This window comes from Sorex araneus, chromosome 5 (assembly GCF_027595985.1).
Source record: "Sorex araneus isolate mSorAra2 chromosome 5, mSorAra2.pri, whole genome shotgun sequence".
Classification (NCBI taxonomy): Eukaryota; Metazoa; Chordata; class Mammalia; order Eulipotyphla; family Soricidae; genus Sorex; species Sorex araneus.
This window is the reverse complement of record NC_073306.1, coordinates 211,110,867-211,136,167: the sequence shown is the minus strand read 5'-3', so window position 1 is coordinate 211,136,167 and position 25,301 is coordinate 211,110,867. Positions and strand designations below refer to the sequence as shown.

Genomic DNA, 25,301 nt, shown 5'->3' with positions numbered 1-25,301 from the left:
GAATATTCTAAATTACATCTGCTGACAAGTCTTGCTTTACTCTCTCTAATGTAATACGATTTGAGCTGAAATATCATTAGAGCAAACCACAAATTTCCTTGATCTATTTCAGAACATTTTAGAGACATCTACTGGAAAAGCAAATTATTGCAAATTTTATAAAACATATCAGAAGTATGTTGCGACTGGCATTTCTAAACATGTCTTAAATTTCATATCATAAATGAGTTACCTTCTAAAAACAAAACGCTGTGACCTTAAAAATTAGCATCAACTGTAAAAATTTATCTATTTATCTAAAAATTATCTATGCATCTAAAAATAAACCTATTTATTTGTCATTGGACTTAATTCTAATTTTAAAATTTAATTTTTTCTATTTTGTGCTTTGGACCACACCTGGTGGTGTTCGATTGTTCCTGGTGGGGCTGGGGGGACCACATGGGACATCAAGGATTGAACCCTCATCAGCTGAGTGCAAGATGAGCACCCTTCCCCCTGTCCAATGTCTATGCTGTTTATTTATACTTTGAAAAAAAGTGGTTTCTGCCCCTCTCCTTTCACCCTCTCTCTCTAGATTCTAGATTCATTTTCATACTGTTAGGAAGGGATATAGTATGATTTATAATCAATTCATCAATCTAATCATTTCTTACATATTTAAAATGACCCCAAATATAGCTTATATAAATATAAACCATTATTATATTAGTTTATTTATGTTATGGTGAAAATCTGTTGCAAGGAAACTTGTAGAAAGCCAGTTTTTAAAATATCACATTTTCTAAATGTTCTGTGAATAAAATCATGTCCTAATGTTGTGAGGCACGAGTATTAAAGTTGTCATCCTGGCATCTATAAATTCAGGTCATTTGAAACTTTGAGAGGATTCTGATGAGGTTTAAAGAATTAATCGATCACACTCATTATTCCTGCCACATTTGAGGTGATTGTCACATGATACCTTATACAGTCTGATGTCACAGAAAACCTGGCAATCTTTTATTCAAGAGATTAAAAGACTGTTGTGCTGTATAATGGAAGGAGAAGAAGAAGAAGAAGAAGAAGAAGAAGAAGAAGAAGAAGAAGAAGAAGAAGAAGAAGAAGAAGAAGAAGAAGAAGAAGAAGAAGAAGAAGAAGAAGAAGAAGAAGAAGAAGAAGAAGAAGGAGAAGGAGAAGGAGAAGGAGAAGGAGAAGGAGAAGGAGAAGGAGAAGGAGAAGGAGAAGGAGAAGGAGAAGGAGAAGGAGAAGAAGAAGAAGAAGAAGAAGAAGAAGAAGAAGAAGAAGAAGAAGAAGAAGAAGAAGAAGAAGAAGAAGAAGAAGAAGAAGAAGAAGAAGAAGAAGAAGAAGAAGAAGAAGAAGAAGAAGAAGAAGAAGAAGAAGAGGAGGAGGAGGAGGAGGAGGAAGAGATGACTTGTGATTGAGTATAAATTAGAAAGAAAAAAATGTGCAACCATCCCGCCACCCAAGACCCGCCCAAAATACACAGAATAGATGAAAGAATAACAAAAGGCCAGGGACAAAGGGACACAGTGACTATTGGTGCCACCAGTGTAGCCATTGCACTAGTAAAACCTCAACAGCTCTCGCTCACTGCAATGACAGTGAAGAGTAGGGTGCTCAGACTCTCACAGAAAACAGCAGTCACCTCTGCCGGGACCACAGCTGTGCGGGAACGGAATGTACGACAGCTGGTGCGAGGAGGGTGTTTCTGGTGGGAGACGGCCTGGAAAGTATTCTTTCCCCACGTCTGGACCGGAAGAGCACGTCTTCACAGCATCAGGTCAGAAGACCAGCCACTGACGGCTGGTTCTGACTATAGCATCTTTTTCAAGTGCTCTTGTTTCTTGTTTCTTGTTTTTTTAATTTTAATGGAATTTGCCATGTCTCCCCACTCCCCTCATTATTGTACATGTATCACTGCAGAGATCAGTAATTAATCAGGGGGTAAAAAGGTCAAGCGTAAGGCCACAGCGGAACTCAGGATGTGCTCTGCCGTCTAGCACGTCTCATTCAGTCCTTCCTATGGAATTGAGTATATAATAACATTTCAAATTTCTGGAAAGCAGGCACTTAAATGTCTTAAAAATAGAATAAAGTTAACCTTTCTAGGATAGCCTTTTTATACTAAAAGATGGATATAAAAATAATCTTATACTTTAAACAGATTATTCTGAATATCATCAGAAAATTTATCTGCTATAAAGACGAGAAATAAATGTGCTTTACCCTGTGGTTATATCTATGTGCCTCATGAAAATAAAATGTGCTTTGAAGGGATGATCATATTTACATTTTTAGGGGAATATGCCAATTTACCTTGTTCTAGGTATTTTCAGCATAAATATTGTGTTTAATTGCTTAGCTGATTATCTAGTACATAACCATGGGACACTCTGAAATATACTAAAGTTTTACAACAACTCTGAGATTTAGGCCCTACTCAAAGCAAATAACATTGCAGTGTAATTATCCTACAGATTCACATTGAATAAGCTGGAAGAACCATATATAATTTCCCTAACTGAGCCTCTAGGTTTCTGGAGGTTTGGTGTTACAATTTTCTTTTTCTTAATGTGAATCATAATGGTTTCTTCACACTGACATTAATTTTTAATCACAGTCTCTTTCACTGCTGATTGAATTCCCCACCACTGCTAATGGACTTTCTTGTAATATTCATTCATTTGATATGTATGCTGATGCCATATCTTATTTTTCAAAGGAAACCTGTTTAAAGTCAAAAGAAAAATAATAGTCACATGCATGTTAGGGTACAGTGGGTTACCCTGTGTTTGATCTGTCTTGTGACTAGAAAACTTTAAAGTCTTGGTAGAAATGATGGCTCCATTAGAATATTTTTAGAAAGCAGAATTATTCATGCTCCATTCATATATTCTTTACTGTTGAATTTCATTCATGGGCTTAATATTGCAAATAACTGAACTGGAGCACATCTAGACTGCAGTTCTTATTTTTACAAAGGATTACTTCTCATGATAATTAAAAATATGCAATTAAGATTTTGACATCTTAATAAGACATATCTCTATAACAAAACACTGAAACAAAAAAATATAATAGTCATAGCTCCATTTGCTCATGTAAAACGTACAGAAAAGTGGGAGGAATCAGGATAGTTTGTAGGATTTTAGGGGGCTATAATAACAGATAAGAACCTTTCAAAAAAGTTAACAGTCTCCATAGTTTGGCAGCATACTAATTAACCTTACTTCAAAAGACAATGTGAATTTATTTCTTCTCTGACATCAATTTTTCCTTCGTTTTGTAGTTTTGACTGTGATTACGACATCAGTTAGAGCATTAGTCACCTTTCATCTGGCAGTTGTTGCCGCTGAAGCCGGGGCAGCATTTCCATTCCAGAGAGGTGACGATTTTATGTTGCATCTTATAGACAGGACTCGAGGCCTTCTGAGACCTGGTGAGAGAGAAATTCGGGGGTGGGGGGGGGGGTGTAGAATACTGTATCTCATTAAAGCATTTGGGAAAATGCCTGAAATATAATAAATATTCAGCAAGTGTATCTCTTATGATGAGAAGGAGGATGATTTATATTCATTTATATTATTGTTAAACTTAGATCTCTTTAAATATATTACAAAAACATTAGGGATTTTATGTCTTTATAATTTTGAATGTTGTAACTTTACCTATCATTATATTTTCTAATGATATTGTAGCTTTTATCTTTACAGTGCTTTTCACTAAGCCAATATTAAAAGGTTTAATTTCAACTTTAAATGAGTTTGCAAGGATATATTTTTTGCTTTGATTCTCAGTATTTTCTTACACCCTTATAGTAATCTTTACAGACCTGCTTTTTATCCGATTCAATATCAAACAACTTAAAACAAACCATTTATCAATGATCTAATTGAAACTAAGATAAACTATCATTTTCAATCTTCATTTCCTTATCTCCCAAGTTTTAAAATGATACTACATATGATTTCATATAGAATTTCTCAGGGAGAGACAGAGAGGAAGAGAGGAGGGAAAAAGGGAAGAGAGAGAGAGGAAGAGAGAGAGCTCTGAGAAAATACTATTTCAGAGGAGAAACCATAGGTGGTAAATGAAGATACTAAACTCTCAGTGTAACACTCTATGACAAGTAGTGCATCTGCTAAGCTGCAGACCGGGTATGTGCTGTAAATCATAAACACGTTAGACCATATTATTTTTATGCCCATGACCTTAATACTTAGCTGATGTTAATCAAGAGAGTACACGGAATGGGTAGGTATTATCTTTTCAATTCTCATATTAGTTCCATGAGGAAATTATAATCATAGTGCTGATTTGTTGTTTAGGAGTGAGAAGCAGAAAGAAGAAAATACTCAGACACACTTAAAAGTGGTGGAAATGATGTTTTAATACAGAGTCTGTGCGTTAGTCTTTCCTTATTTTTATCTTAGGGTTTGTCACATATATTGATGTGGAGAAAATAGTATAGTGCTTCATAACTAGGAGTGTTTATTATGAGAAGAAAATGCATTGTCCTAGACTAGACTTAAAGATATTTGGATTTTATCTTGATATGTAAGTAAGTATGTGTGAGGTTACCCCTCAATTAAAAAAATTAGCTATTCAATTCCTTCCAATTCTAGAAGTAGGCTGACCATTTATATGTGTTCATTTTAGTCCATTATATTCAGTAAATAACTCTGTCAGTAAAATATCATCTCTACTCAAGCAGCTAAAGCTAAGCTGCTTTTCTTATATGTGGTATATGTGGCGTGGACACCAGATAAAATAAAAGATGACATACTGCTTAAATACTGGGAAAGTGGCTGAATGAAGAGACCCATTTAAAAAGAGGTTAAGATATGAGAATAAAAGACATACAACTGTGATTTGTCTGAAGAGAACGAAAGCTCATCTTGAATTCAGTAGGTCAGAAATTGTAATTGAGAAAAAAATTTCAGCACAGCGGGTAGGACATTTGCCTTGCACTCGGGCACCCTGGGTTAGATTTCTCCATCCCTTTCGGAGAGCCCAGCAAGCTACTGAGAATATCCCAACCACACGGCAGAGCATGGCAAGCTACCTGTGGCATATTCAATATGCCAAAAACAGTAACAACAAATCTCACAATGGAGACGTTACTGGTGCCCACTTGAGAAATCGATGAGCAACAGGATGACAGTGACACAGTGATACTGAAAAATTAAGAATTCATTCCTTGTGCCAACTGGAATTTCCACAAGGAAATTGTCCCAAAGGGAGTAAAGGCAGAAAGGAGGAGTGAAGTAGAAAGGAGGAGTGAAGCTCAGCTCTCCCGAAGCCCTGGGCTGTACTTAGGTCTCTGGACCATGACCTTGGCTATCTCTCAAGACAACAAAACACCTGGACTGGACGCATCCTTACTGCACACTGCTCGGGACCACCAATGTGTCACTGTGTCAGATTCACTGCTGGGCGTTTTTTGTCTGACAATCTACATCATGTCCTGAATAACAATTTTAGTTTTGATTTAAGCTTCTTCTGAATCATCATCCGTCCCTAGCTGAGCTACTGTGAACGTATTCAGAGAATTCATCAATTGCTCAGTCACATTGTCCAGGACAATTATGGAGGATTTTTTAAGAAATGAAAACACAAGAAAGCAATTAAAATAGACACTAGGAGAAAACTCCCACTCAAATGCTTCCCCATGCATAATTGCAGTTAGAGCCTGGTTTTGTTATGGATTTCTCTCTGTGCTACAGAATAGCCTGTATCCACGAAAAAGAAGTCATTAAGAAGGTTTTAAAACTATGTATAAATTTCACAGTGAATTCAAGGGAAGGATGGCTGGTTAGGTTAGAGGATAGGAGTGATTATAATAGTTAAAGTAAAAACAAGCATGAAGGCTGACATTTATTGAAGACTCACATAGTCCCAGGCACCAGGCTAAGTAGATTACTGCTTTATTACATATGCTAAAACCTATCATGTGTGTCATTAGCGTCGTTAGTGTCTGTATTTAACTCTCTCCAGATCACTCTTGTAGTTTCATACGGTGACCTTCCCCTGACTCTACCGTGCGCATGTACGGGGGTGATTCATTTACTGTGTTGTAGGTCACGTATGGTTATGGTGGAAAGTGACTATTTTCAAGAAAAATACTTACCTCTGAGGGCAGGAACCTCTGACCCAGCCACAAGGCGCTTTCCCACTTGGAACATGAGTGACTTGGTGATCCAGCACCACGGTAGGAGACAAGCGAGTGTGTACATACGCACACCAATTCCTGGGGAGAAGCACGTGGTTAGGAAAATATCACTACAGAGAGAAATTCTTTGTTTTTTAATGTTATTGAATCACTGCGAGATAGTTAGAAGCTTTCATGTTTGGGTTACAATCTCACAATGACCAAACATCCATTCCTCCACCAGTGCACATTCCCCACCACCAATATCCCCGGTATACCCCCCTTCCCACCCTCCCCCTGCCTCTACGGCAGACAATATTCCCCATACTCTCTCTCTACTTTGGGGCATTATGGCTTGCAACACAGACACTGAGAGGCCATCATGTTTGGTCCATTATCTACTTTCGGCATGCATCTCCCATCCCAACTGGTTCCTCCAGCCATCATTTTCTTAGTGATCCCTTCTCTATTCCAGCTGTCCTCTCCCTGCCTGCTCCCAACTATGGCAGGATTCCAATATGGAGCAATCTTCCTAACCCTTCTATCTACTGTCTTGGGTGTTGGTCTTGTGTTATGTTATTTTATACTCCACAAATGAGTGCAGTCCTTCTATGTCTGTCCCTCTCTTTCTAACTCATTTCACATAGCATGATACTGTCCATATCTATCCACTTATAATCAAGTTTCATGACTTCATCTCTCTTAACAGCTGAATAGTATTCCATTGTGTAGATGTACCAACGTTTCTTTAACCAATCGTCTGTTCCCGGGCACTTGGGTTGTTTCCAGATTTTGGCTACTGTGAACAGTGCTGCAATGAACATATAGGCACAGCTGTCATTTCAACTGTGCTTTTTCTATCCTCGGGATATATTTCTAGAAGTGGTATTGCGGGGTTGTATGTATTAAATTTCTAGTTTTTGAAGGACTGTCCATATTGTTTTCCAGAAAGGCTGGATCAGTCGGCATTCCCACCAACAGTGAAGGATCGTCTCTTTTCCCCCACATCCACACCAGCACTGGTTGCTTTTGTTCTTTTGAATGTGTGCCAGTCTTTCTGGTGTGAGATGATGTCTCATTGTTGTTTTGATTTGCATCTCCTTGATGATTAGTGATGTGGAGCATTTTTTCATGTGCCTTTTGTCCATTTGTATATTTTTTTTTTGAGGAAGATTCTGTTCATTTATTCTCCGCATTTTTTGATGGGATTGGATTTTTTTTCTTATATAATTCTACCAGTGTCTTGTATATCCTGGATATTAATCCCTTATCAGATGGGTATTGGGTAAATATTCTTTCCCATTCTGTGGGCTCTTTCTGTATTTTGGTCACTGTTTCTTTCAAATTGCAGAAGCTTCTTTATTTGATGTAGTCCCATTTGTTTATGTTTGCTTCCACTTGCTTGGTCAGTGCTGTTTCATCCTTAAAGATGCTTTGAGCTTCAATTTCATGGAGGGTTTTTGCCTACATTTTCCAGAGAGGAATTCTTTTCATTAAAATTATTTTATAACTTTTTTCTCCAGAAGTTAGTTAGCATTTGCTTTGTAATATTTGGACATCTATGAATCTAATGTTCTTCTATGAATATATCTGACTCAGTGATTAATCAGCCTAAGCAGATAAACATCCAGTTTCTTGCCAAGGACCCTTTTGAATGAAATTGAAATACTTGGTGCCATAAAGAAAAGTCAGTTCCATAAATGGAGTCTTTGGCACATTTTGGGAAAGCATGGTAGAATTTGAGCCTGCGGCTGACCCAGGCTCCATCTCTTACATGACATCCGGTTCCTGAGGCCTGCCAGGAGCAGGCCCTGAGCACAGAGCCAGGAGTAAGCCCTAAAGGCAGCAGGGCATGGCCCCAAAGCCCCAAAAAGCGCAGTGTTTAATAATAAAGAATTATTATATCTTGCAGATAACAAATGAAGGAAAGTATAAACAATCATTTTTTTGTTTTTTTGGGGGGGGTTGTGAAGCAGATACAACAGTACATGGGGTTCATGCCTGGCTTTATGCTCAGGGGTCACTGCTGGTGGTGGTCAGGGGACCACAGCAGGCAACCCTAACTCTCCCCAGCTGTGTGCAGGGCCAGTGAGCACTAACCCCTGTACTTCCTTTCTGGCCCTCTTTTTATTTTTTATTTTTTTTGCTTTTTAGGTCACACCTGGCAATGCACAGGGGTTACTCCTGGCTCTGCACTCAGGAATTACCCCTGGCGGTGCTCAGGGGACCATATGGGATGCTGGGAATTGAACCCAGGTCGGCTGCATGCAAGGCAAACGCCCTCCCCGCTGTGCTATCACTCCAGCCCCTCTGGCCCTCTTTTTAATGGAATCATTGTGAATGACAAAGTTAGAAAAACATTCATGATTGAGTTTCAGGTCTATATTGTTCCAACACCAGCCCCTTCGCCAGTGTCCCCTGTCCTGCACCAATGTCCTGAGTGTCCCTCCCACCCCAGCCTGCTTCTGCGGCAAACCTTTCCCACCCCCATCCCTTCCTGGACTTATCTCCCACCCTGCCCCCGTGGCAAGCTTCTGGCCCTCTTCTGATTAACTTTAACCCATACTTTCAATTAAACTGCTTTGGAGAGTCCAGTCTCACAGGGAGTAAAGATTAATTTAAATGACTGAATTTAAAGACTAAATTAAAAGAATTTGATAAATTTTCCTTTGAAGTGTACCCTGACCAAATCATGACCCAATAATATCCATTTTTAATCTGAACTGGGAATGGTCTACAGCAGCAAAAAAAAAAAAAGAAAGAAAGAAATACAGCTAAATGATGACCAAAAGAATGATTTTACTTAAAAAATAAAGGACAGAGTGGGAGAAAGAGTGCAGAAAGTAAGGTGCCTGCTTTACCAACCAGGGTTTAACCCCGGGCACCACATACAATTCCCATGAGCACCCCCAGCATTAATCTGTGACCACAGAGGTAAGAGTAGGCCCTGAGCACTGCTGGGTGAGCTCTTGCCCTGAAAAACAAAAAGGAAGAGAGAAAAGGGAATAAAGGAGGAAGGAAAGAAAAAGAAGGAAGGAAGGAAGGAAGGAAGGAAGGAAGGAAGGAAGGAAGGAAGGAAGGAAGGAAGGAAGGAAGGAAGGAAGGAAGGAAGAAGGGAAGGAAGAAGGGAAAAAGAAGAGAGGAAAAAAACCCAAGAATTGCTATCATTACTACAAAGCTCTTTATATTGAAAATTAATAATTTCTTGTCATGCAATTTGTAAAAGATGGAGCCTCACTTTTCATAGCGATAGCCTGAGTGTCAGGTCATTGATATTCTGTCATGGAACTGACACAAACACACAGAAACTGCAAACCCCGGGGATGCTCGCTGAAATTCAGGGCAAACCGTCTAAAGTCTTACCATTAGTGAGAAAATGGAATGCAGTTTTCTCTCAGAAAGCGATTCCATGACTGGGTGGAGACTTAATGAATTGAAAGTTTTAGGACTTTATTTCTTATAATTTCTTCATTTTGTTTTTGGTTTTGGGCAACACCTGGCGATGCTCAGGGCTTCCTCAGGGCTCTGCTCCTGGCAGGCTCAGGGGGCCCAACAGGTGCCCAGGATAAAACCTGGTGTGCTGCGTGCAAGGAGAGTGCCCTATTTCACTATTTCACTATTGCTCCACCCGATTCTTATCACCGTTTGTTGAGATAACCATAGGAATTCACAGAGCAATAAGGAAAATGGGACAGAACAGAGCAAGCCTTGGGACTTCTAAAACTTAGCACACTTTAATAGGGAAGATTTCTCTCTCTCTCTCTCTCTCTCTCTCTCTCTCTCTCTCTCTCTCTCTCTCTCTCTCTGTCTCTCTCTCTCTCTGATTCACACCTGATGATATTCAGGAGTTGCTCCTGGCTCTGTGCTCAGGGATCACTCCCGGTGGGTTCAAGGGCCTTATGGGAATCGAACCCAGGTTAGCCAAGAGCAGGACCAACGCGCTACCAACTGTGCTGTCAACCCAGCCCTGTCTCTGTTTTCGGTGGGGCAGATGAACAGAATGTACCTGTACCTATAGTCCTTGTTTCCTACTGTTAAATTAAGGAGGAGAGGTAACAGGGCTGGAGATACCGGAATCAGTGAAACAAGACGAGGGCGAATTTCCCCCAGGAAGAAGCACGTGACACACTGGGTAGCTTGCGGGTGCAGTGGTGAGCGCCCTTCCTGCAGGCGTGCAGACACGGACCCAGGAATCATTCCTGGCTACCTTCCCCCTCTATGAGCCATACCTGCGGTGTTGTACTGCCTCCCTCACAGAACTTCCGTGTGTCTGAACCAGCTGGTCCAGTGCACACCACACGTCTGCTGTTGCCAACGGCGACGAGCTGTAGGAGGCTGGGTGGGGACGGGCAGAAGGAGCCACACCTGTGGATTCACAGTCGCCTCCTATTCAGAGACAAGCCCATCTTGGGCCACACCTGTGCTGCCCGGGGCTCCTCCTGGCTCTGCACTCAGGGGCTCAGGGGACCAGACCGGTACCGGGAGCTGTACCTGGGTCAGCCGTGCGCAAAGCTAGCACCTTACCTGCTTATCTCTTTGGGCCTAGAGACAAGCTTTCAAAAAATGGAGAGGGGGACTCCTGAGCACTGCTCAAGGTCAAGGTCACTTCCATCAACGCTCACCTGGTGACAATGCTTTCCCATTGGGGACCATGGTACCGCTCCGAGCAGGGATTAGGGGAATCAGCAGGGCAGTTCGAGGCCGTGCTCAGTGGACACAAGGACACAGTAGCAGACAAGGGCCCCCAGAGCTGCAAACGCTGTGCATTGGGGAACATGGACGCAGAGGCCTTCTGCGTGCAAGGCATGTCCTCGATCTCTTTGAGCTCCTTAAGCCCCAAATATGGCATTTCCTTCATGATCTGATCAATGCATTCTTTTTTCTGCTTTTTGGGTCACACCCAGTGATTCTCAGGGGTCACTCCTGCTCTGCACTCAGGAATTACCCCTGGCCAGGCTCAGGGGACCATATGGGATGCTGGAATCGAACCCGGGTCAGCCGTGTGCAAGGCAAACGCCTACCCGCCTTGCTATCACTCCAGCTTCCTGATCAATGCATCTTAACCACGATTGCGTAGATGTATCAGATCAATAACAATTTCCAGAAAACCACCACAGAAGACTATAATTACCAATTTTGTTCTCATCTGTTTCAAACAAATATATTGAAAATGTTTCCGTACTTGTAGAGTTATGAACATGTCACAGAATCTTTACTCCAAACTATTTTAAATAAAATTAACAATGAAAACACCTTATTAAATTACTGGAGGACTAGAGTTTACCTGCCGCTCACCAGTTATAAAGGGTCAAGTAGTCCGAAGGATGGAAGCACAATGACAAGGAAGAAATAATAGAGTGGAAGAGAGCGGAGATCTAGTAAGAGGATTACTGATATGGAAATGTGGAGAGGGGGCCTTCAAGCTTGTAGCTCGGGTCAAACATTCCCATAAATATATTGAGAAAGCCATTTTTCAAGCCCTGGAGGACTGGGACATTTTTACAAGAGCAGGATGGTTAGCCGACAGGAACAGACAGACAGGACTTGACATTCTGGGGGTGGGCTTGTGGTTTAAGATCAGCCTCCTGGATATCTGTTGTTGCCTCCCCTGCTCGCCCAGGTGCCACTAGATACTTTTAGTTTTGCCTTAAGGCATGACGCAAGTAGATTGAAGCCTAAGCATCCATCAGCGCTGTGGAGTTACAGTACAGTAGCTTTTGCTCACCTGTGTGTGTGTGTGTGTGTGTGTGTGTGTGTATGTGTGTGTGTCCCCTCTCCCTATCATTCTCACACCCTCTCCTCGTGAACCCCGTTATCCGGTTCCTGGGGCGGGGCATGTAAACCGTACAGACATTAGGCACGAGTTGTTTCCTGTTTCTTCCTGGCTAGTCCAAGAATCCGCCAGTGCCCGGCCTCTCGGGTGGACACACTGTGGCCCCAAACACAACTCACTTCACCGTGACGGTCTCCGTAAGTCTTTCTCGGAACAAAGTATTATTTTCATATTCTTTTTTTTTTTAGTGAATCTATGTAGTCCACTCCTTTTTCAAATATTTTCTTTGGGGGGCTGGTGCGGGCATGGGGCCAGGCCTGGCAGTGCTCAGGACTTACTCCTGGCTCTGTGCTCAGGGGTCACTCCTGGCAGAGCTTGGGGACAGTGTAGGGTGCCGGGGACCGAGCCCAGGTGGGCTGTGTGTGAGGTGAGTCCAGCGCCCTGTCAGCTGTCCTGTCGCTCAGACCCTCCTTTCTCAAACCCTAGGAGATATTTTAAATGGAACGAAGGAATTTGTTTTATAAGATAATCACGTAAAACAAATTTTCAAAGGCAATCACATACTCTGGTCCTTTCCAGACGAAATTTATGTTACTTTAATTTTCTGGTTAATTTAGGCTAAAAAAAACTTTTACATACGAGCTTTCGCAATTAAAAATCTTGTCATCAGCCTCATTGGTTTTGCTCTTCACCCTGGGTACAGTGGGTTGAGTTTTGGTGCGAGGGGACTACAAACGCCCCCCGCGCTGCCAATTCTCGAGTAGGGGCAATGCCATGCACGCTGGTCGGGCTTTAGGGAGCGCAGACACGTGTGTCCCCATGCCAGGGCAGGCGCGGGTGCTTTACCATCTCTACACCAAGCTCAAGGCCAGCGGCAGCACATTCGAATGACCCGCACTGAGTCAGAGAGGTGGAACCTATGTACTCTATAAGCAGCGATTCTTTAACTTGCTTTGGTGTTTCCATGTTACCTAATTCTTGTTTTGGTTTTGACCCACTCCCCACAGTGCTTACTCTTGACTTTGTGCTCAGGATTCACTCTTTTTTTTTTTTTTTTTTAGTTTTTGGGTCACACCCGGCGATGCACAGAGGTTACTCCTGGCTCTGTATCAGTAATTACTCAGTGCTTGGGGGACCCCATGGGATGCTGGGAATCGAACCCGGGTCGGTGCTTGCAAGGCAAACACCCTCCCTGCTGTGTTACAGCTCCAGCCCCAGGATTCACTCTTGACAGTGCTCAGGGTACCAGATGCAGCCCTGGGGATCCAACTGGACTCAGCCTTACCCTTTCTGTATTATGGGGGTGCACTAACTTATTTATTTATTTGCTCCACTCCCCGCCCCCCAACACACACACCAACTTGTGCATACCCAGGGACAGTGCAAATTGCTTCCACTCCAGTAGATGTCAGCCTTCTCCAGTGCTCAGATTACAAAACCACCTAAAAGGCAGGCGAACAGTGTGATGTTTTAGGTTGTTTCTTTAAACAAATGCTTTTAACGTTTTGTTTCCCAAATAGCAATTTTTTAAATAACACATTTTTCTTTCTACAGAAAAAAAAACAGCGGGTGTGAAAATTGAAAGAGTTTTCATTTAAACTTTATGTCAGCATTCTCCTTTAAACTTATATAAGTTCGTTATGTAAATGCTCGGTAACTTTTGGCATGTAAGAAACTGAATCTTAATATGTCCAGCAGCGATTTACTGTGTAGAGATAGCAAAACCATGAAATCAAAGGAAGCTTTTCATAAGGGAAAAATGAGACGCAGAATGTATTTGTTTGGTATTAATTTTCATTAGCAGTAATGGAGCAGACACATTTCATGCCAAAGAGGATTCTTCCAAAAATCCCTCTTTAAAGGGTGTTTTCTGTAGGATCGTCGTAGGCCAAACCCCACGTGCAGGGTTACCCAGGGCAGGTGTTAAGCCTGGCAAGTTCGGGAACCATGTGGGTGCCGGGACTGACCCTGGGGGAGCCACGAGCAACCCACCTCCCTCATCGCTGTACTACATCATCCCTGGCACCATCTCTGTGGGGTTTAAGCCACTTCAGATGCAATTAGACCTAATAAGAAAATGACTGCAGCGTACACGTTAAAAATGGAACATTAGTGGGTCAATTCCCCCGGACTGCAGAGGCTGGAGGTGAGACTAGCGTTTAGAAGAAGAGTGCAAGAGGGCAGGGCTGCGGAAGAAGAGGACAGTGGGGAGAGCGTCTGCCTTGCTTGGGTCGACCTGGTTTGATCCTCGTCATCGGATATGGTCCCCCGAGCACTGCCAGGAGTGAGCCCGGAGCATCCCTGGTGCCCCCTCCCAAAGGAAAACCACCCAGCCCAAGATCAGGGCCCCATCAAAGAGCCCCCTGCATCTGTGCAGACACAGCGAGCATAGAGAGGTCTGCGGCGGAGACCTCACCCACCCTCAGGCAAGCGGCACGAGGTTTCCAGAGTCTGGGGCTGCTAGAAACAAGTGTTGCTGTTTCTAACGCTCCGTCTAGCGCATTGTGTAACCAGCGACCTGAGCAGGGGGCAAGAAGACACCAGATCCTTCACATCTAAAATCTCCTGGTTGTTTATAGTCAAATAATTGAATAGCACGAAGGCAGAATTACTTTACCAATTTTTGCAATTTAATTTTTGCAGTTAATAATATTTAGGTTTTTTTTACAAGCGTTCCCATGAAAATATTGAGAACAATTCATTATGTTTAAGTTTTCTGTTTTGGGGGGTTGTTGTTTCCTGTTGTTAAATGTTTTGTTTTGTGTTTGATGTTTGGGTTACACCTGGCAGTGCTCAGGGGTCACTCCTTGGCCTGTGTTCAGGAATTACTCCCGGGGGTGCTGGGTGGGACCCTCCGGGATGCCAGCGGTTGAACTTAGGTCAGCCACCTGCAAGGCAGACCCCACACACGCTGAATTATTGCTCTGGCTCAATGAAGCAGCCTGTCTGCACATGAAGCAAAGTTATGTGGCTTTTTGAAAAATAAAAACCTGCTAAAATGATAAATGTTAAAAGAAATTATATTATCAGATAGCAAATATTTGTTCTGTTTTGTATTCTACCGTCATTTATCTTCTGCCTTTTTCTTTTCTGGCACCGCACCCAGAAGTGCTCCTGGCTTGCTCAGGGCTCTGTGCTCAGGGATCACTCCTGGGGGGGCTCAGGGAACCACACGGGCTGCCCAGCTGGGCCCTACTTGCCTACAAGGCCCTACAAGGCGGTCGCCTTTCTCCCGGCACTGTCCCCCCGACCCATTCTTCTGGTCATTTTACAGTCATTTTACCAGGTCTCAACTATTTTAACAGTAAACAAAATGAAGCAACGGAACAAGTGGGAAAGCTGAGCTACCCCGTTCCTGCCCCACTCTCTTTCCACTGAAACCAACAAAACTGTGTTTCCCAAACATACAGCTCTAGCCTTGATTTCTGCTTTGAACTCTAAATCTACACAATAATGGGTCATTTTTCTAAAAAAAAAATTTTTTTTTCACTTTTCTCAATTTTATTGAGCTCCTTTCGCACTTTCCCAGGCTAAGAATAGGATAGTATTTACAAAGCTCAGGCTTCCAGGGGCTCAGTCCCGGCCCGCCCCCCACCCCAAGGTTTCCAGGGCTCAGCAGTTACAGGAAGGTAGATGGGGCCCTGGGGTGAGTGGGTTGGCCGCTTTGTTCTTTGGGCCAGGCCAGTGGGCAGTGTTGTGCCGACTCCAGCTCTCGGGGCTGTTGGCGGTTCCAGCTCCGTGCCCGGTGCAAGGCCGGGCCCCTCCCTCCGGAACTTGGCTCCAGGCAGCCCTGCGGTTTTGTTCTGCTTTGCTCTAGGTGGACCCGCGTGGTCCTCAGCCCAGCAGGCCCCATTTAGGTGCCAGCGCTGAGCCCTCAGAGTGCGGAAATGCCCTTCCGGGCAGGGTGCACGCCCTCAGGACGGGGCCGCTCGCAGGGGTGTAGAAGGCTGCAGAGGGGTCTGACCAAGGCCGGGACCCTTCCGGGGGACAATACCCAGGTCAACTTCTCTGACCCGGGAGAAGATGCATCCCGACACCGGTCCCCAGCGCCACTGGGCTTTCTCAGTCTCTGAGCTGCTCCCTCTCGAGCACGGGTCCCCCCTCTCTCTCTCTGGGGTGTGTCTCTCCCTCCGCCCCTGTGTTTCTGCAAAGAAAACGTTATTGTTTGCTTGGTTTGCTTTTGGGGTCACCCCCAGCGATGCTCAGGGGTTCCTCCTGGCTCTGCACTCAGAAATGACTCCTGGCGGTGCTCGGGGACTGTGTGGGATGTCGGGGATCAAACCCGGTCACTGCTCACAAGGCAAACGCCCTCCCCGCTGTGCTGTGGCTCCAGCCCCAAGCAAAGCCGTGGAAGGTCACTCACTGCTCATGGCCTCCTGCAGCTATGCAGGGGCGGAGGCTTGAGAGCTGTGGGGGTCAGGAGGGGCGAGTCCCGGCTGCAGCCTGAGTCCCGCTGCTCCCCCGGGACTCGGGAGGTGGGAGCCAGTCCCCACGCAGTAGTGCCAGTGGGCGACACTCACCCTCACCACAGGGCTGCTGGCGACTCACCCGTCCCAGCCTCACTGGCGCAGGGGGTGGCTCACTGCCCAGGGGCCAGGTGGGGACAGCAGGACGGTGGCTCCCGCTCTCCTCCCGGCTCCACAGATGCTCCCTGTTACCTAAACACTAGAGTAAGGGGGCCAAGAGGAGAGAGGGGTGTCAAGGGTGAACTGCAGGTTCCTTCTCCGCAGCAGGTGACGGTTGGAGAACAGCTGCACCCGGCTGGGAGTGTGGGAGGGGTCAAGCAGCCGGTGGGTTGATGATAACATGATGATGTCATGATGAAGCATGATCTTTATCAGGCTTCGCTTCACCCTGGGCAACGCAGAGCCTCCTGGCCTCCGCTAGGACTGGATACGCTTCGTGCCCAAGGTTTGCACCATTTTCGTTCAGTATCAGTGTTTGTGTGGACTGCTCCCCTCCAGGGCTTTGAGGATGGGGTCCCCCACGGTGACAGCTCTTTGACACTGCTATGTATAGGTTCTTCCCAAACAACAGCAAAGTGTGAGCATATATTCAGAAAATAAATGTTCAATGCACAATTCCGTTAAGCCTAATTTCTTCTTTTTTTATCTTGCCTGTTTCAAGATGCTGAGTCACTGCCCAACAGGCGTGCTGTGAGACAGCAACCACACTCTGGGACATGCAGAAGTTCCTGCGCTGCTAAAACACAGAAAGGACAAGAGGAGGCCGGAATGTGCCAGAGAAATCCTATATGCATAATAATTTCTTCTAGTAAGAATAACTATGAGGGCCTGAGAGATAGTATAGCAGGTAGGGCACTTGGCCTTGTGTATGGCTGACCAGGGTTCGAGCCCTGGCGCAATGTATGGTTCCTCGAGCACCACCAGGAGTGAGCCCTGAATGCAGAGCCAAAAGCAACTCTGAGCGAAAACAGAAAAGAGAAAAAAACAAAACCAACCAAAAACCAACTATGAGATAGCAAGAACAGTGAGAAAGATAACAACAACAAAAACATCACAAAGTTTATTCCTGGTAAATTAGAGACAGGACCATGCTGGTAGTGCTCACTATGGTAGTGCTCTTCCTGTATCTGAGTTTAGGAGCAACTCCTGGACCTGATGGAATGCCAGGGACCAAACCCAGTTCAGCTGCAGACAAGTACCAAGAGAAGGCTCTGCCCTGAACTTCCTCTAGGAATCCCAATCAGATTTCTTTTAAAGAGAGAAATGAAATGATTTATTTGAAAAAACTTCTTGACATTCCCACAAACCAATCTATACTTACATTTTGCTTACTAAACTTTCATTGGGCGCCTACTTGGAGTCAGAGACTGCAAGAACAGAAAATATTTCTCTATATGCAAGGTAATCCCATCAACGGCCTACATCCAGAGAGACTTAAAAGCAAGATCTCAGAAGAGAGTGATGCAGAGAGTCTCTTGCCCGCACGCCTGGCTGTCTTCCCTGGGGCCCCTCGGAGGGGATGGGCTCCAGCTTCCCTCCCCACCCCAAGCAGAGCTCCCGGCGGCTGAAGACCACAGAAACCTAGCTGCAGCCATGCTGGAGGCCCCTCTCCACACGTTCGGACAGGCCTCATGTATGAAGGTACCGGCAGAGGAACCCAGGTGTGTGTAATCCCATCAATGGCCAACATCCAGAGACTTAAAAGCAAGCTCCCAGAAGCGCGTGGCCGCAAAGTGGCCACACGATATCTTATAGCAATGTCTTGTAGCCTACTTCTCCCTCTGGGAGAAATTGGCAGTCTTCTGAGAGTTTCCTGCCCACATGGGACAGCCTTGCAAGCTCCCCATGGTGTATCCATATGCAAAATCCAGTAACAAGCTGGATCTCATTCCCCTGACCCTGAAGAGCCCCCAGTGCAACATCGTTAGGAGGGCCGAGTCGAGATGGACTTCTAAGATCTCAGGGAAAGGACAAAATGAGATGTTACTGAGGCCGCCCGAGAAATCGGTGATGAGCGGGATATCGTGATCGTGATGCAAGGTCACAGTTCCACTACAATTATAATACACTATTGTGAGTGCAGTGACGGCATTAAAGAGAACAGTAGTAACACGAGGGATACCGAAAGCCTGAGAAAGTTTTCTGAACACATTTTTACTAAGCGTGAAAGAAGAGAATGAGAGGACAAGAAGGCTCTGGCCGGGGAGGTAGCACTGCGGGTAGGGCGCGTGCCTTAAGTGTGTCTGACCCGCTTCAACCCCAGACACGGCATCTAGTTCCCTGGAGGCCTTCCAGGAGTGACCCCCGAGTGCAGAGCCAGGAGTCGCCCATTGAGCACTGCTGGACATGGCCCCAAAACAAGAAGCAGGAGAAGAGAAGGGAGGAGGTGGGGAGGAGAGAGGCTCCGAGGGGCACGAGGGGAGCAAAGGCAGGAACCAAGCGTCAGGGTGCAGCACGGGGCTGAGAGGAAGATGGAGCTGGGGACACAGCAGGCGCCTGATGCCAGCTGGGGCAGAATCCAGCTGCAGCTGACTCAGAAACCAGACGGGGGGCTCAGTGGTCAGGCGTGTTTGCCCACTGGCAACCCTAGCCTGTGCCCGCGGGAGGCTTGGCGAGGAGAGTGAGCCCTCTGATGCCAGCCTCTCTGGCTTTAGATATTTACCCTGGTGTTTACCGAGGGAGGGGCCTTAGTTGTGTCATCTTTCTGCAAAGAAGAGATAACAGGGAAGGTAGCTCAGGGCTGGGAGTGGCCCCACGTGACTCAGCAGCCCAGGAAATCAGGCAACGCCAGCCGCCAGCCGTAGCAGGACTGGGACAGAGCAACACACCATCACGCCGGGGACAGTGAACCCTCAGGCCTGAGTCATCACTCATGGATCTGTGGCTGTGGAGAGACCCTTGCTTGGCACACTGGGGAGCCCTCCTTCCCCCCAAGAGTGCTAGAATATTCCTAATGGAGTTACGGAAATGATTAGTTACAATATGTACATAGTTGAATGCATGTATATGTCCATTGCATTAACAGTACCAAGAATTAACCCCATGAAGTTTTCAGTATTAGTCTTTTCAAATAGGGCAGCACTGTAGTACTGTTGTCCCATTGTTCATCGATTTGCTTGGGTGGGCACCAGTAATGTCTCCATGGTGAGACTTGTTACTGTTTCTGGCATATCGAATACGCCACAGGAAGCTTACCAGGCTCTGCTGTGCGGGCAGGATACGCTCGGTAGCTTGCCGGGCTCTCCCAGAGGGACGGAGGAATTGAACCCTGGTTGGTGTCGTACAAGGCAAACACCCTACCCTCTGTGCTATCGCTCCAGCCCTTTTCAAATAAAGTGACTTTATTAAAAAACCCTTCTTTGCATCAGCACTAGGTCCATAAGTGTTAACTTCTCTCTAACACCATAATTTGTTGCATGACGTAATGAATAAGAAGTCTTAGACTTGGGGCTGGAGCAATAGCACAGCAGGGAGGGCATTTGCCTTGCACTCGGCCGACCCAGGTTCGATTCCCAGCATCCCACATGGTCCCCTGAGCACCGCCAGGAGTGATTCCTGAGTGCAGAGCCAGGAGTAACCCCTGAGCATCTTAGACGTTATGAAGAGGATTACCAAAAGAGAATTTCGGACTCCCCAAGACTCAGTTTGGGGAGTTTCTAGGTGCAGTTGGTACTTGCATCTAAAATCAAGTTTGAGTCATTGGAAATTTCATGGATAAAGGTCTGTTTGGCAGCAGGTTATACCTTAAGAATCTGTTCCCTCTGAGTACATATGAAATTTGAAAACATCTGTCAGATATGCTGGTGCTATAGTTCCATGTGACATTATTTGGAGGCAAGCACTATTCTTATTTTTAAGATCTCACCCATTTCCAGATCCTAGCAAAGTGCTAGGCACAAAAAAAAGTCTAAATAAACAATCACCAAGTACATTTAGTAGGTTCTCAGATTTTGAGAATGAGACCGTTGAAGAAGCCAGCCAACATTTTGAAATGAGTATTAGATTATTAATTACTAAGCCTAAATGTAATTCTAAATGAACCTTTATACTTGCATTCTTCCCTTGTCAACAATAGTATTGTATAATAGTGAACAGGGGAAAATTCATTATTACTATAAATCACTTGTTTTACTATTTGACTCCAACTATAGACTTTATATGTGCTATATGAAATTTAAGTGACATTTTTATTTGAATTCTCCCCTTATTTTTTAATCATATTTCTTATTCTGTGAAAAACCTTTTGACAGATATCTCTAAACATTTCGTAATAATTTCTCAAGTGCCCAAGAGTTCTATGTAGTTGGTTTAAAAATTAAATGACAAACACTAACAAAATGTGATGAATAGAAATGACCATTTGAGTGACTTAGGTTCTCAGTAATTGGCATTGTTATTATTTTATAGACAAAATCCTCTTTTTTTTACATGAGGACTAAATTACATGATAAAATATCTGTTATAGATAAAAATCTACCAATCTCAAGGTAAACTTTTTCTAAATTTGTAGTGTTTATTATGCAAATTGGGATTGTTTCAAATTCTACCCAGGGAATATGTTTTTAACTTAATCTGATGTATTTACATATTAAAAAGTTCTGTAACCTTTAACTATGACAAGAATGCATTTTAATAACTCAAATACACTGAAATGAACCTCTATACTTGCATTCTTTCTTTGTCAACAATAGTATTAGCACAACAGTGAATAGAGAAAAATTCACTATTATTATAAATGACTTATTTTATATAATCGGTATGAATGCTTACCTCAGTTAAGCTCCTGAGGTATTACTATGCGTCCTATAACTATTGCACAATAGGCAAAAGGTACTTGAAAAGCACGGCTTTATAACACTAAACTGCCACTCTTCTGAACATACAGAGAAATCTGAACATTAAAAGAATAAGGAATTGCCCTTCACTTTTCATGGGTGGTTTTTATTTGTGTTGTTTTTAAAGTCTGTTTAATGATACTCTTTTAAGTGCTGTTTCACTATTTGACTCCAATTATTCTATGACTTCCAAATAGAATTTTCTTGAACTTTACATCAAAATCCCTCTAAAAATTTCTCTCTTCCTGTTCATCACCTTTATGATCATGGCATGTTCAACATAACAATACTAGTAAAATTTGATTTCTTGAACATCGGTTCTGTAAGATGCCTGCGTCTAAACACATTCTATCCATTTGAATCTAATATTTCAACCCTACAAAGTTGATGCATTTTGTTGGTGTTCTCTGTATCAATGTGTATTTTATATATGAGGAAGCTAAGAAACTCTCGCAGGTTGGAAGAGATCAATTGATTTGTTCAGTTACTGAGTTAAAAAGTTAACCTAGCCTGGATTCCAACCTAGCTCTTCTTGATATGTGCTTGATAAAGGTAGTTTCTTCAATTTCGGGGGATCCCATTTTAAAAATCTGCTCAAGTCTCAATAATATTATAATAATATTAGCATGTTTTTCCCTTTCACACTGTTGACACAGTTATGGGCACAATCGGTTTACCCTTGAGTTGAATTAACTCTACAAACAATTACTGTGGTGATGTGTCATTTGTTAGTGACTCTCTGTTACAAGTGCCTCTGAAAGTGACTTTGACTACTCCAATTAAAATAAAATTGCTGCCTTTCATTTGTTCATCTTTTCTCTATTAAACAAGGCAACACTTAATTACCTTGTCTAACTGGAATGCCATTCAATTCCATCTTGAGCATGAAATCATTTTCTGAAAGTGAGCTAGTTTAGCTGTGCGTGTGCTCTTTATAACCCGTATAGTTAGAGGGGAAAAGAGAAAATAACATGTCTTACTTTCCTCGAGTCGTTTCAAAACTGGACTTTTGAAAGTTGGTTCTTTGCCTTCCGGGGTTGTCTCCCCTGCTGAGGTATGTCTGCCGGGGGGCTCGGTTTCCCAGGCCCCGGGTGGAGTTGAGGGAGATTGCTTGTTGACTTGACGTTCTGGCAAAACTCTGAAGGAATTCCAATGTCGAATTAGAAAGGACAAGTGACTCTGCTCTGGGTGTCAGCTGGACACTGGATTTGCTCAGAGGGGCAGGAGTCTGCACCTCTGGTGTCTTCTCGTGGTGGGTTTGAGTTTGGTTCCTCCTAAATTCAGGAGGCTCTTCAGGCTTGGTGGGAAGCGAAGTTGATGTTAGAAGACTGTCTTCAGAAGCTCTTCCCTCAGGAGTCTGGGTTGCCTCAGGTGCCATGATGTGAGTCGTTGGCAGCGGTTGGAGACTTTGATTCAAGGTGTAAGAAGTTGAGGCCATGTTCTTCTGGAAGTTTCCCTCCTCAGGTGCTGTAATCCTACTATGTGTCGCATTGTGAAGCCCCACACCTCCACTCCACAAACTAGAAAGCAGGACAAGTAGCCTTGCCCGCTCCATCTCGGGGGTTTGGAGCCCAGTAGAAGGTGCAAAAGTCCTTCCAACCCTTTTGACAGTTGCTTCCACACTGAGTCCACTAAGCGAGAACTTGGCCAGTTTGAGATGTGTAGAGGAAACAGGTTTCTGTTTTGCAGTGGACTCAGGAAGTTTGATTTCCTGTTTCTGTCGGTTTTGTGTGATCTATGACCTCTGGTAGGATGCATCTATGGGAGCAGTGAAGGTTCTCTGACAGACCGAAGGGCAAATTATTATCAGAACGATCAACTAGAAAAACATGAAGTGACTTTTCTCTCTTGTTTAGGTGTTGCTTATTTTGAAGAGAAAATGTCATTTTGATGACAGGGACTATGGAATTTTGTTGGGATGGGCTGAACTGGGAAATTAGCACTTTGTTCTTCTCTAAGGATATTGTGAAAATAATTTGGGGACACGTTTCCACTTGCTCCCATCCAGAGAATAACTATTTGTTCAGAGGGATATATGCATGCATATACATAGATAATAAAAACTTATTTTTGTGGTCTCTGCATTTTCATACATCACAGGTTGAATTATTAAAAAATAAATATGTGGTTATATTTTATAAATGTACTTCAGCTATAGAATTGCTTGAAGCTAATCTTAATAATCATGTTATAACAAGAAAGAAAAGTATTTGCAAATGAATTATGCAGACATAAAAGGCACACACTTTGAGTTATGCCCTAAGACTTTATTAAAGTCTTTATGATAAAGACTTTATCATTATTAAAGAGTTAAAATAGAAATTTTTACTTCCTTTTTTCCCTAATCCTTATCTTGTCATGGTTGAGAGTAATTAGTATTTTACTACTAAGGAATAGATGGAGAAAAGTGGAGTCACATGGAAATAAATTAAAATGAAATCCTATATATAATGCTTTTATTATATTTTTACTGACGTATGACTATATAAGAGCCGTGGAAAATATGAAGTTAAATTGATCAAAGATTTTCATATTTGTCTTTTACGGTAGATATACTTCATGAGTTTTATGATTCCACAATTCTAGCAAATCTCTAATTCTTGGACTTTAATTAAGCTTTTCCAACTGCAAAAAATAATTCATAGGCAAGTCATTAAATATATAAATAAAAAATTGTAAAATTTCATTCATGAAGTAACTTTTCATTTATTTAGCAATTATCCAGCCCCCCTATAAGCTTCAACGAGGTGCTGATGACATGAACTTTTATAAAGGAAAGCACGTGTATTGCTGACTCTCAGATTGTTTTACTCCTCTATGTAATCTGAAGACTAGTTCTCTCTGTAAATAACTTTTCTGGTAACTCCTGTGTTAGGCATTACACACTTGTTCAATATGCAGTTTTCTTTCAGAACTGGAAACCTGAAAAGCTTTTCCCTCTTTGCTTTTATTATTGTAGGTATTACTCTAGCTCCTAACCCTGGGTATAGGACACCAGGATTTGAAGCAGTCTAATTTATCTTTGAGTTACTAACTACTGATTTGTAAATCTCTTCCTGGCACTCACATGTTAAAACACCTCGCTGATGTCTAAGAAGTACATAAGATAAGATGATTTAAACCTGAGACCTTTTCCACATGCATCTGGGTCCATGACTCCCTTTTCAGACAAAGAGGAAAAAAAATCTGTGTCCCTGTAGAAATCGACCTCCTTCAAGTGAACTGAGGAGAGCATCCCCCAACTGCACCGGAGGCTACTCCTGCCCCTATTCCAGTGCTCCTGGGGCTGATATCCCCTAGTTTGGGAAGTCACCTAGTTTGGGAAGCCCAATTTAAGCTAATGCATGCTCATCACCAGCAGCTCGAGCTCCCATTGGGAAGGCGAACAGAGCTCCTGCTTCTCAGCTCTACGCCCGAACAATCTCAGAGCCTGGAACTCAGGGAAAAGTCAGCTGAGACAAGGCAGGCAGCAGAGGTTACTAAGATGAGTGATGAAACTGCATGATTCTATCAACAGGTAAGAATTTAGATTATTGCAAAACACATTTTATAGGTTCTCGATCTGTAAAAGACAAAGGGAATTAATTTGGATTGAAGCAGAATGGTAAGTCAGAAAAACCCAGTTAAAATCTCTCCATATACTCTGTATCACACTGTCACTGTCATCCTGTTGCATTGATTTGTTCGAGCGGGCACAGTAACGTCTCCATTGTGAGACTTCTTGTTATGTACTCTATAGTTTAAAAATCATCCCTTTCAATTTAGTAAAAAAGAGATGCATGAGCATTCTGAAAAGTTTAAGACACAACCAAATAATGACAGAGATAACTTTTTCCCCCTTCTACAGTCTATTTGAAAAACAAAACTTGGACTCCTTTAGGACATTGAAGTGATAATGTGTTACTCATTGATTTGATAAGATAACAAATGCCTCTCAATGGTAACAAAACTGAGCTGAGCTCAACTATCCATTTCACCTCCTGTAAAGCATTAGTCAGTGGTGACCTTGATTTCTGCCATCTTAGCTTACAAGAGACTTTGTGATTAAAAGGCTGAAAGTTCCTTAGCTTATT

General features: G+C 43.3%; 1 protein-coding gene across 1 annotated transcript in view; it reads right to left on the bottom strand.

Moving 5' to 3' along the window:
- The window catches only part of LOC129404834 (multimerin-1-like), a 54,053-nt gene extending 29,754 nt beyond the window's left edge, over positions 1-24,299 (bottom strand). Inside the window, exons 1-3 of the mRNA XM_055137884.1 lie at positions 22,209-24,299; positions 6,134-6,253; positions 3,333-3,439 (exon numbers count right to left, since the gene is read on the bottom strand). Of these exons, the coding sequence (XP_054993859.1) occupies positions 3,333-3,439; positions 6,134-6,253; positions 22,209-22,783 (802 nt within the window). The 5' untranslated portion in view covers positions 22,784-24,299. The remainder of the gene's footprint in view (positions 1-3,332; positions 3,440-6,133; positions 6,254-22,208) is intronic.
- Between the last annotated feature and the right edge of the window lie 1,002 nt (positions 24,300-25,301).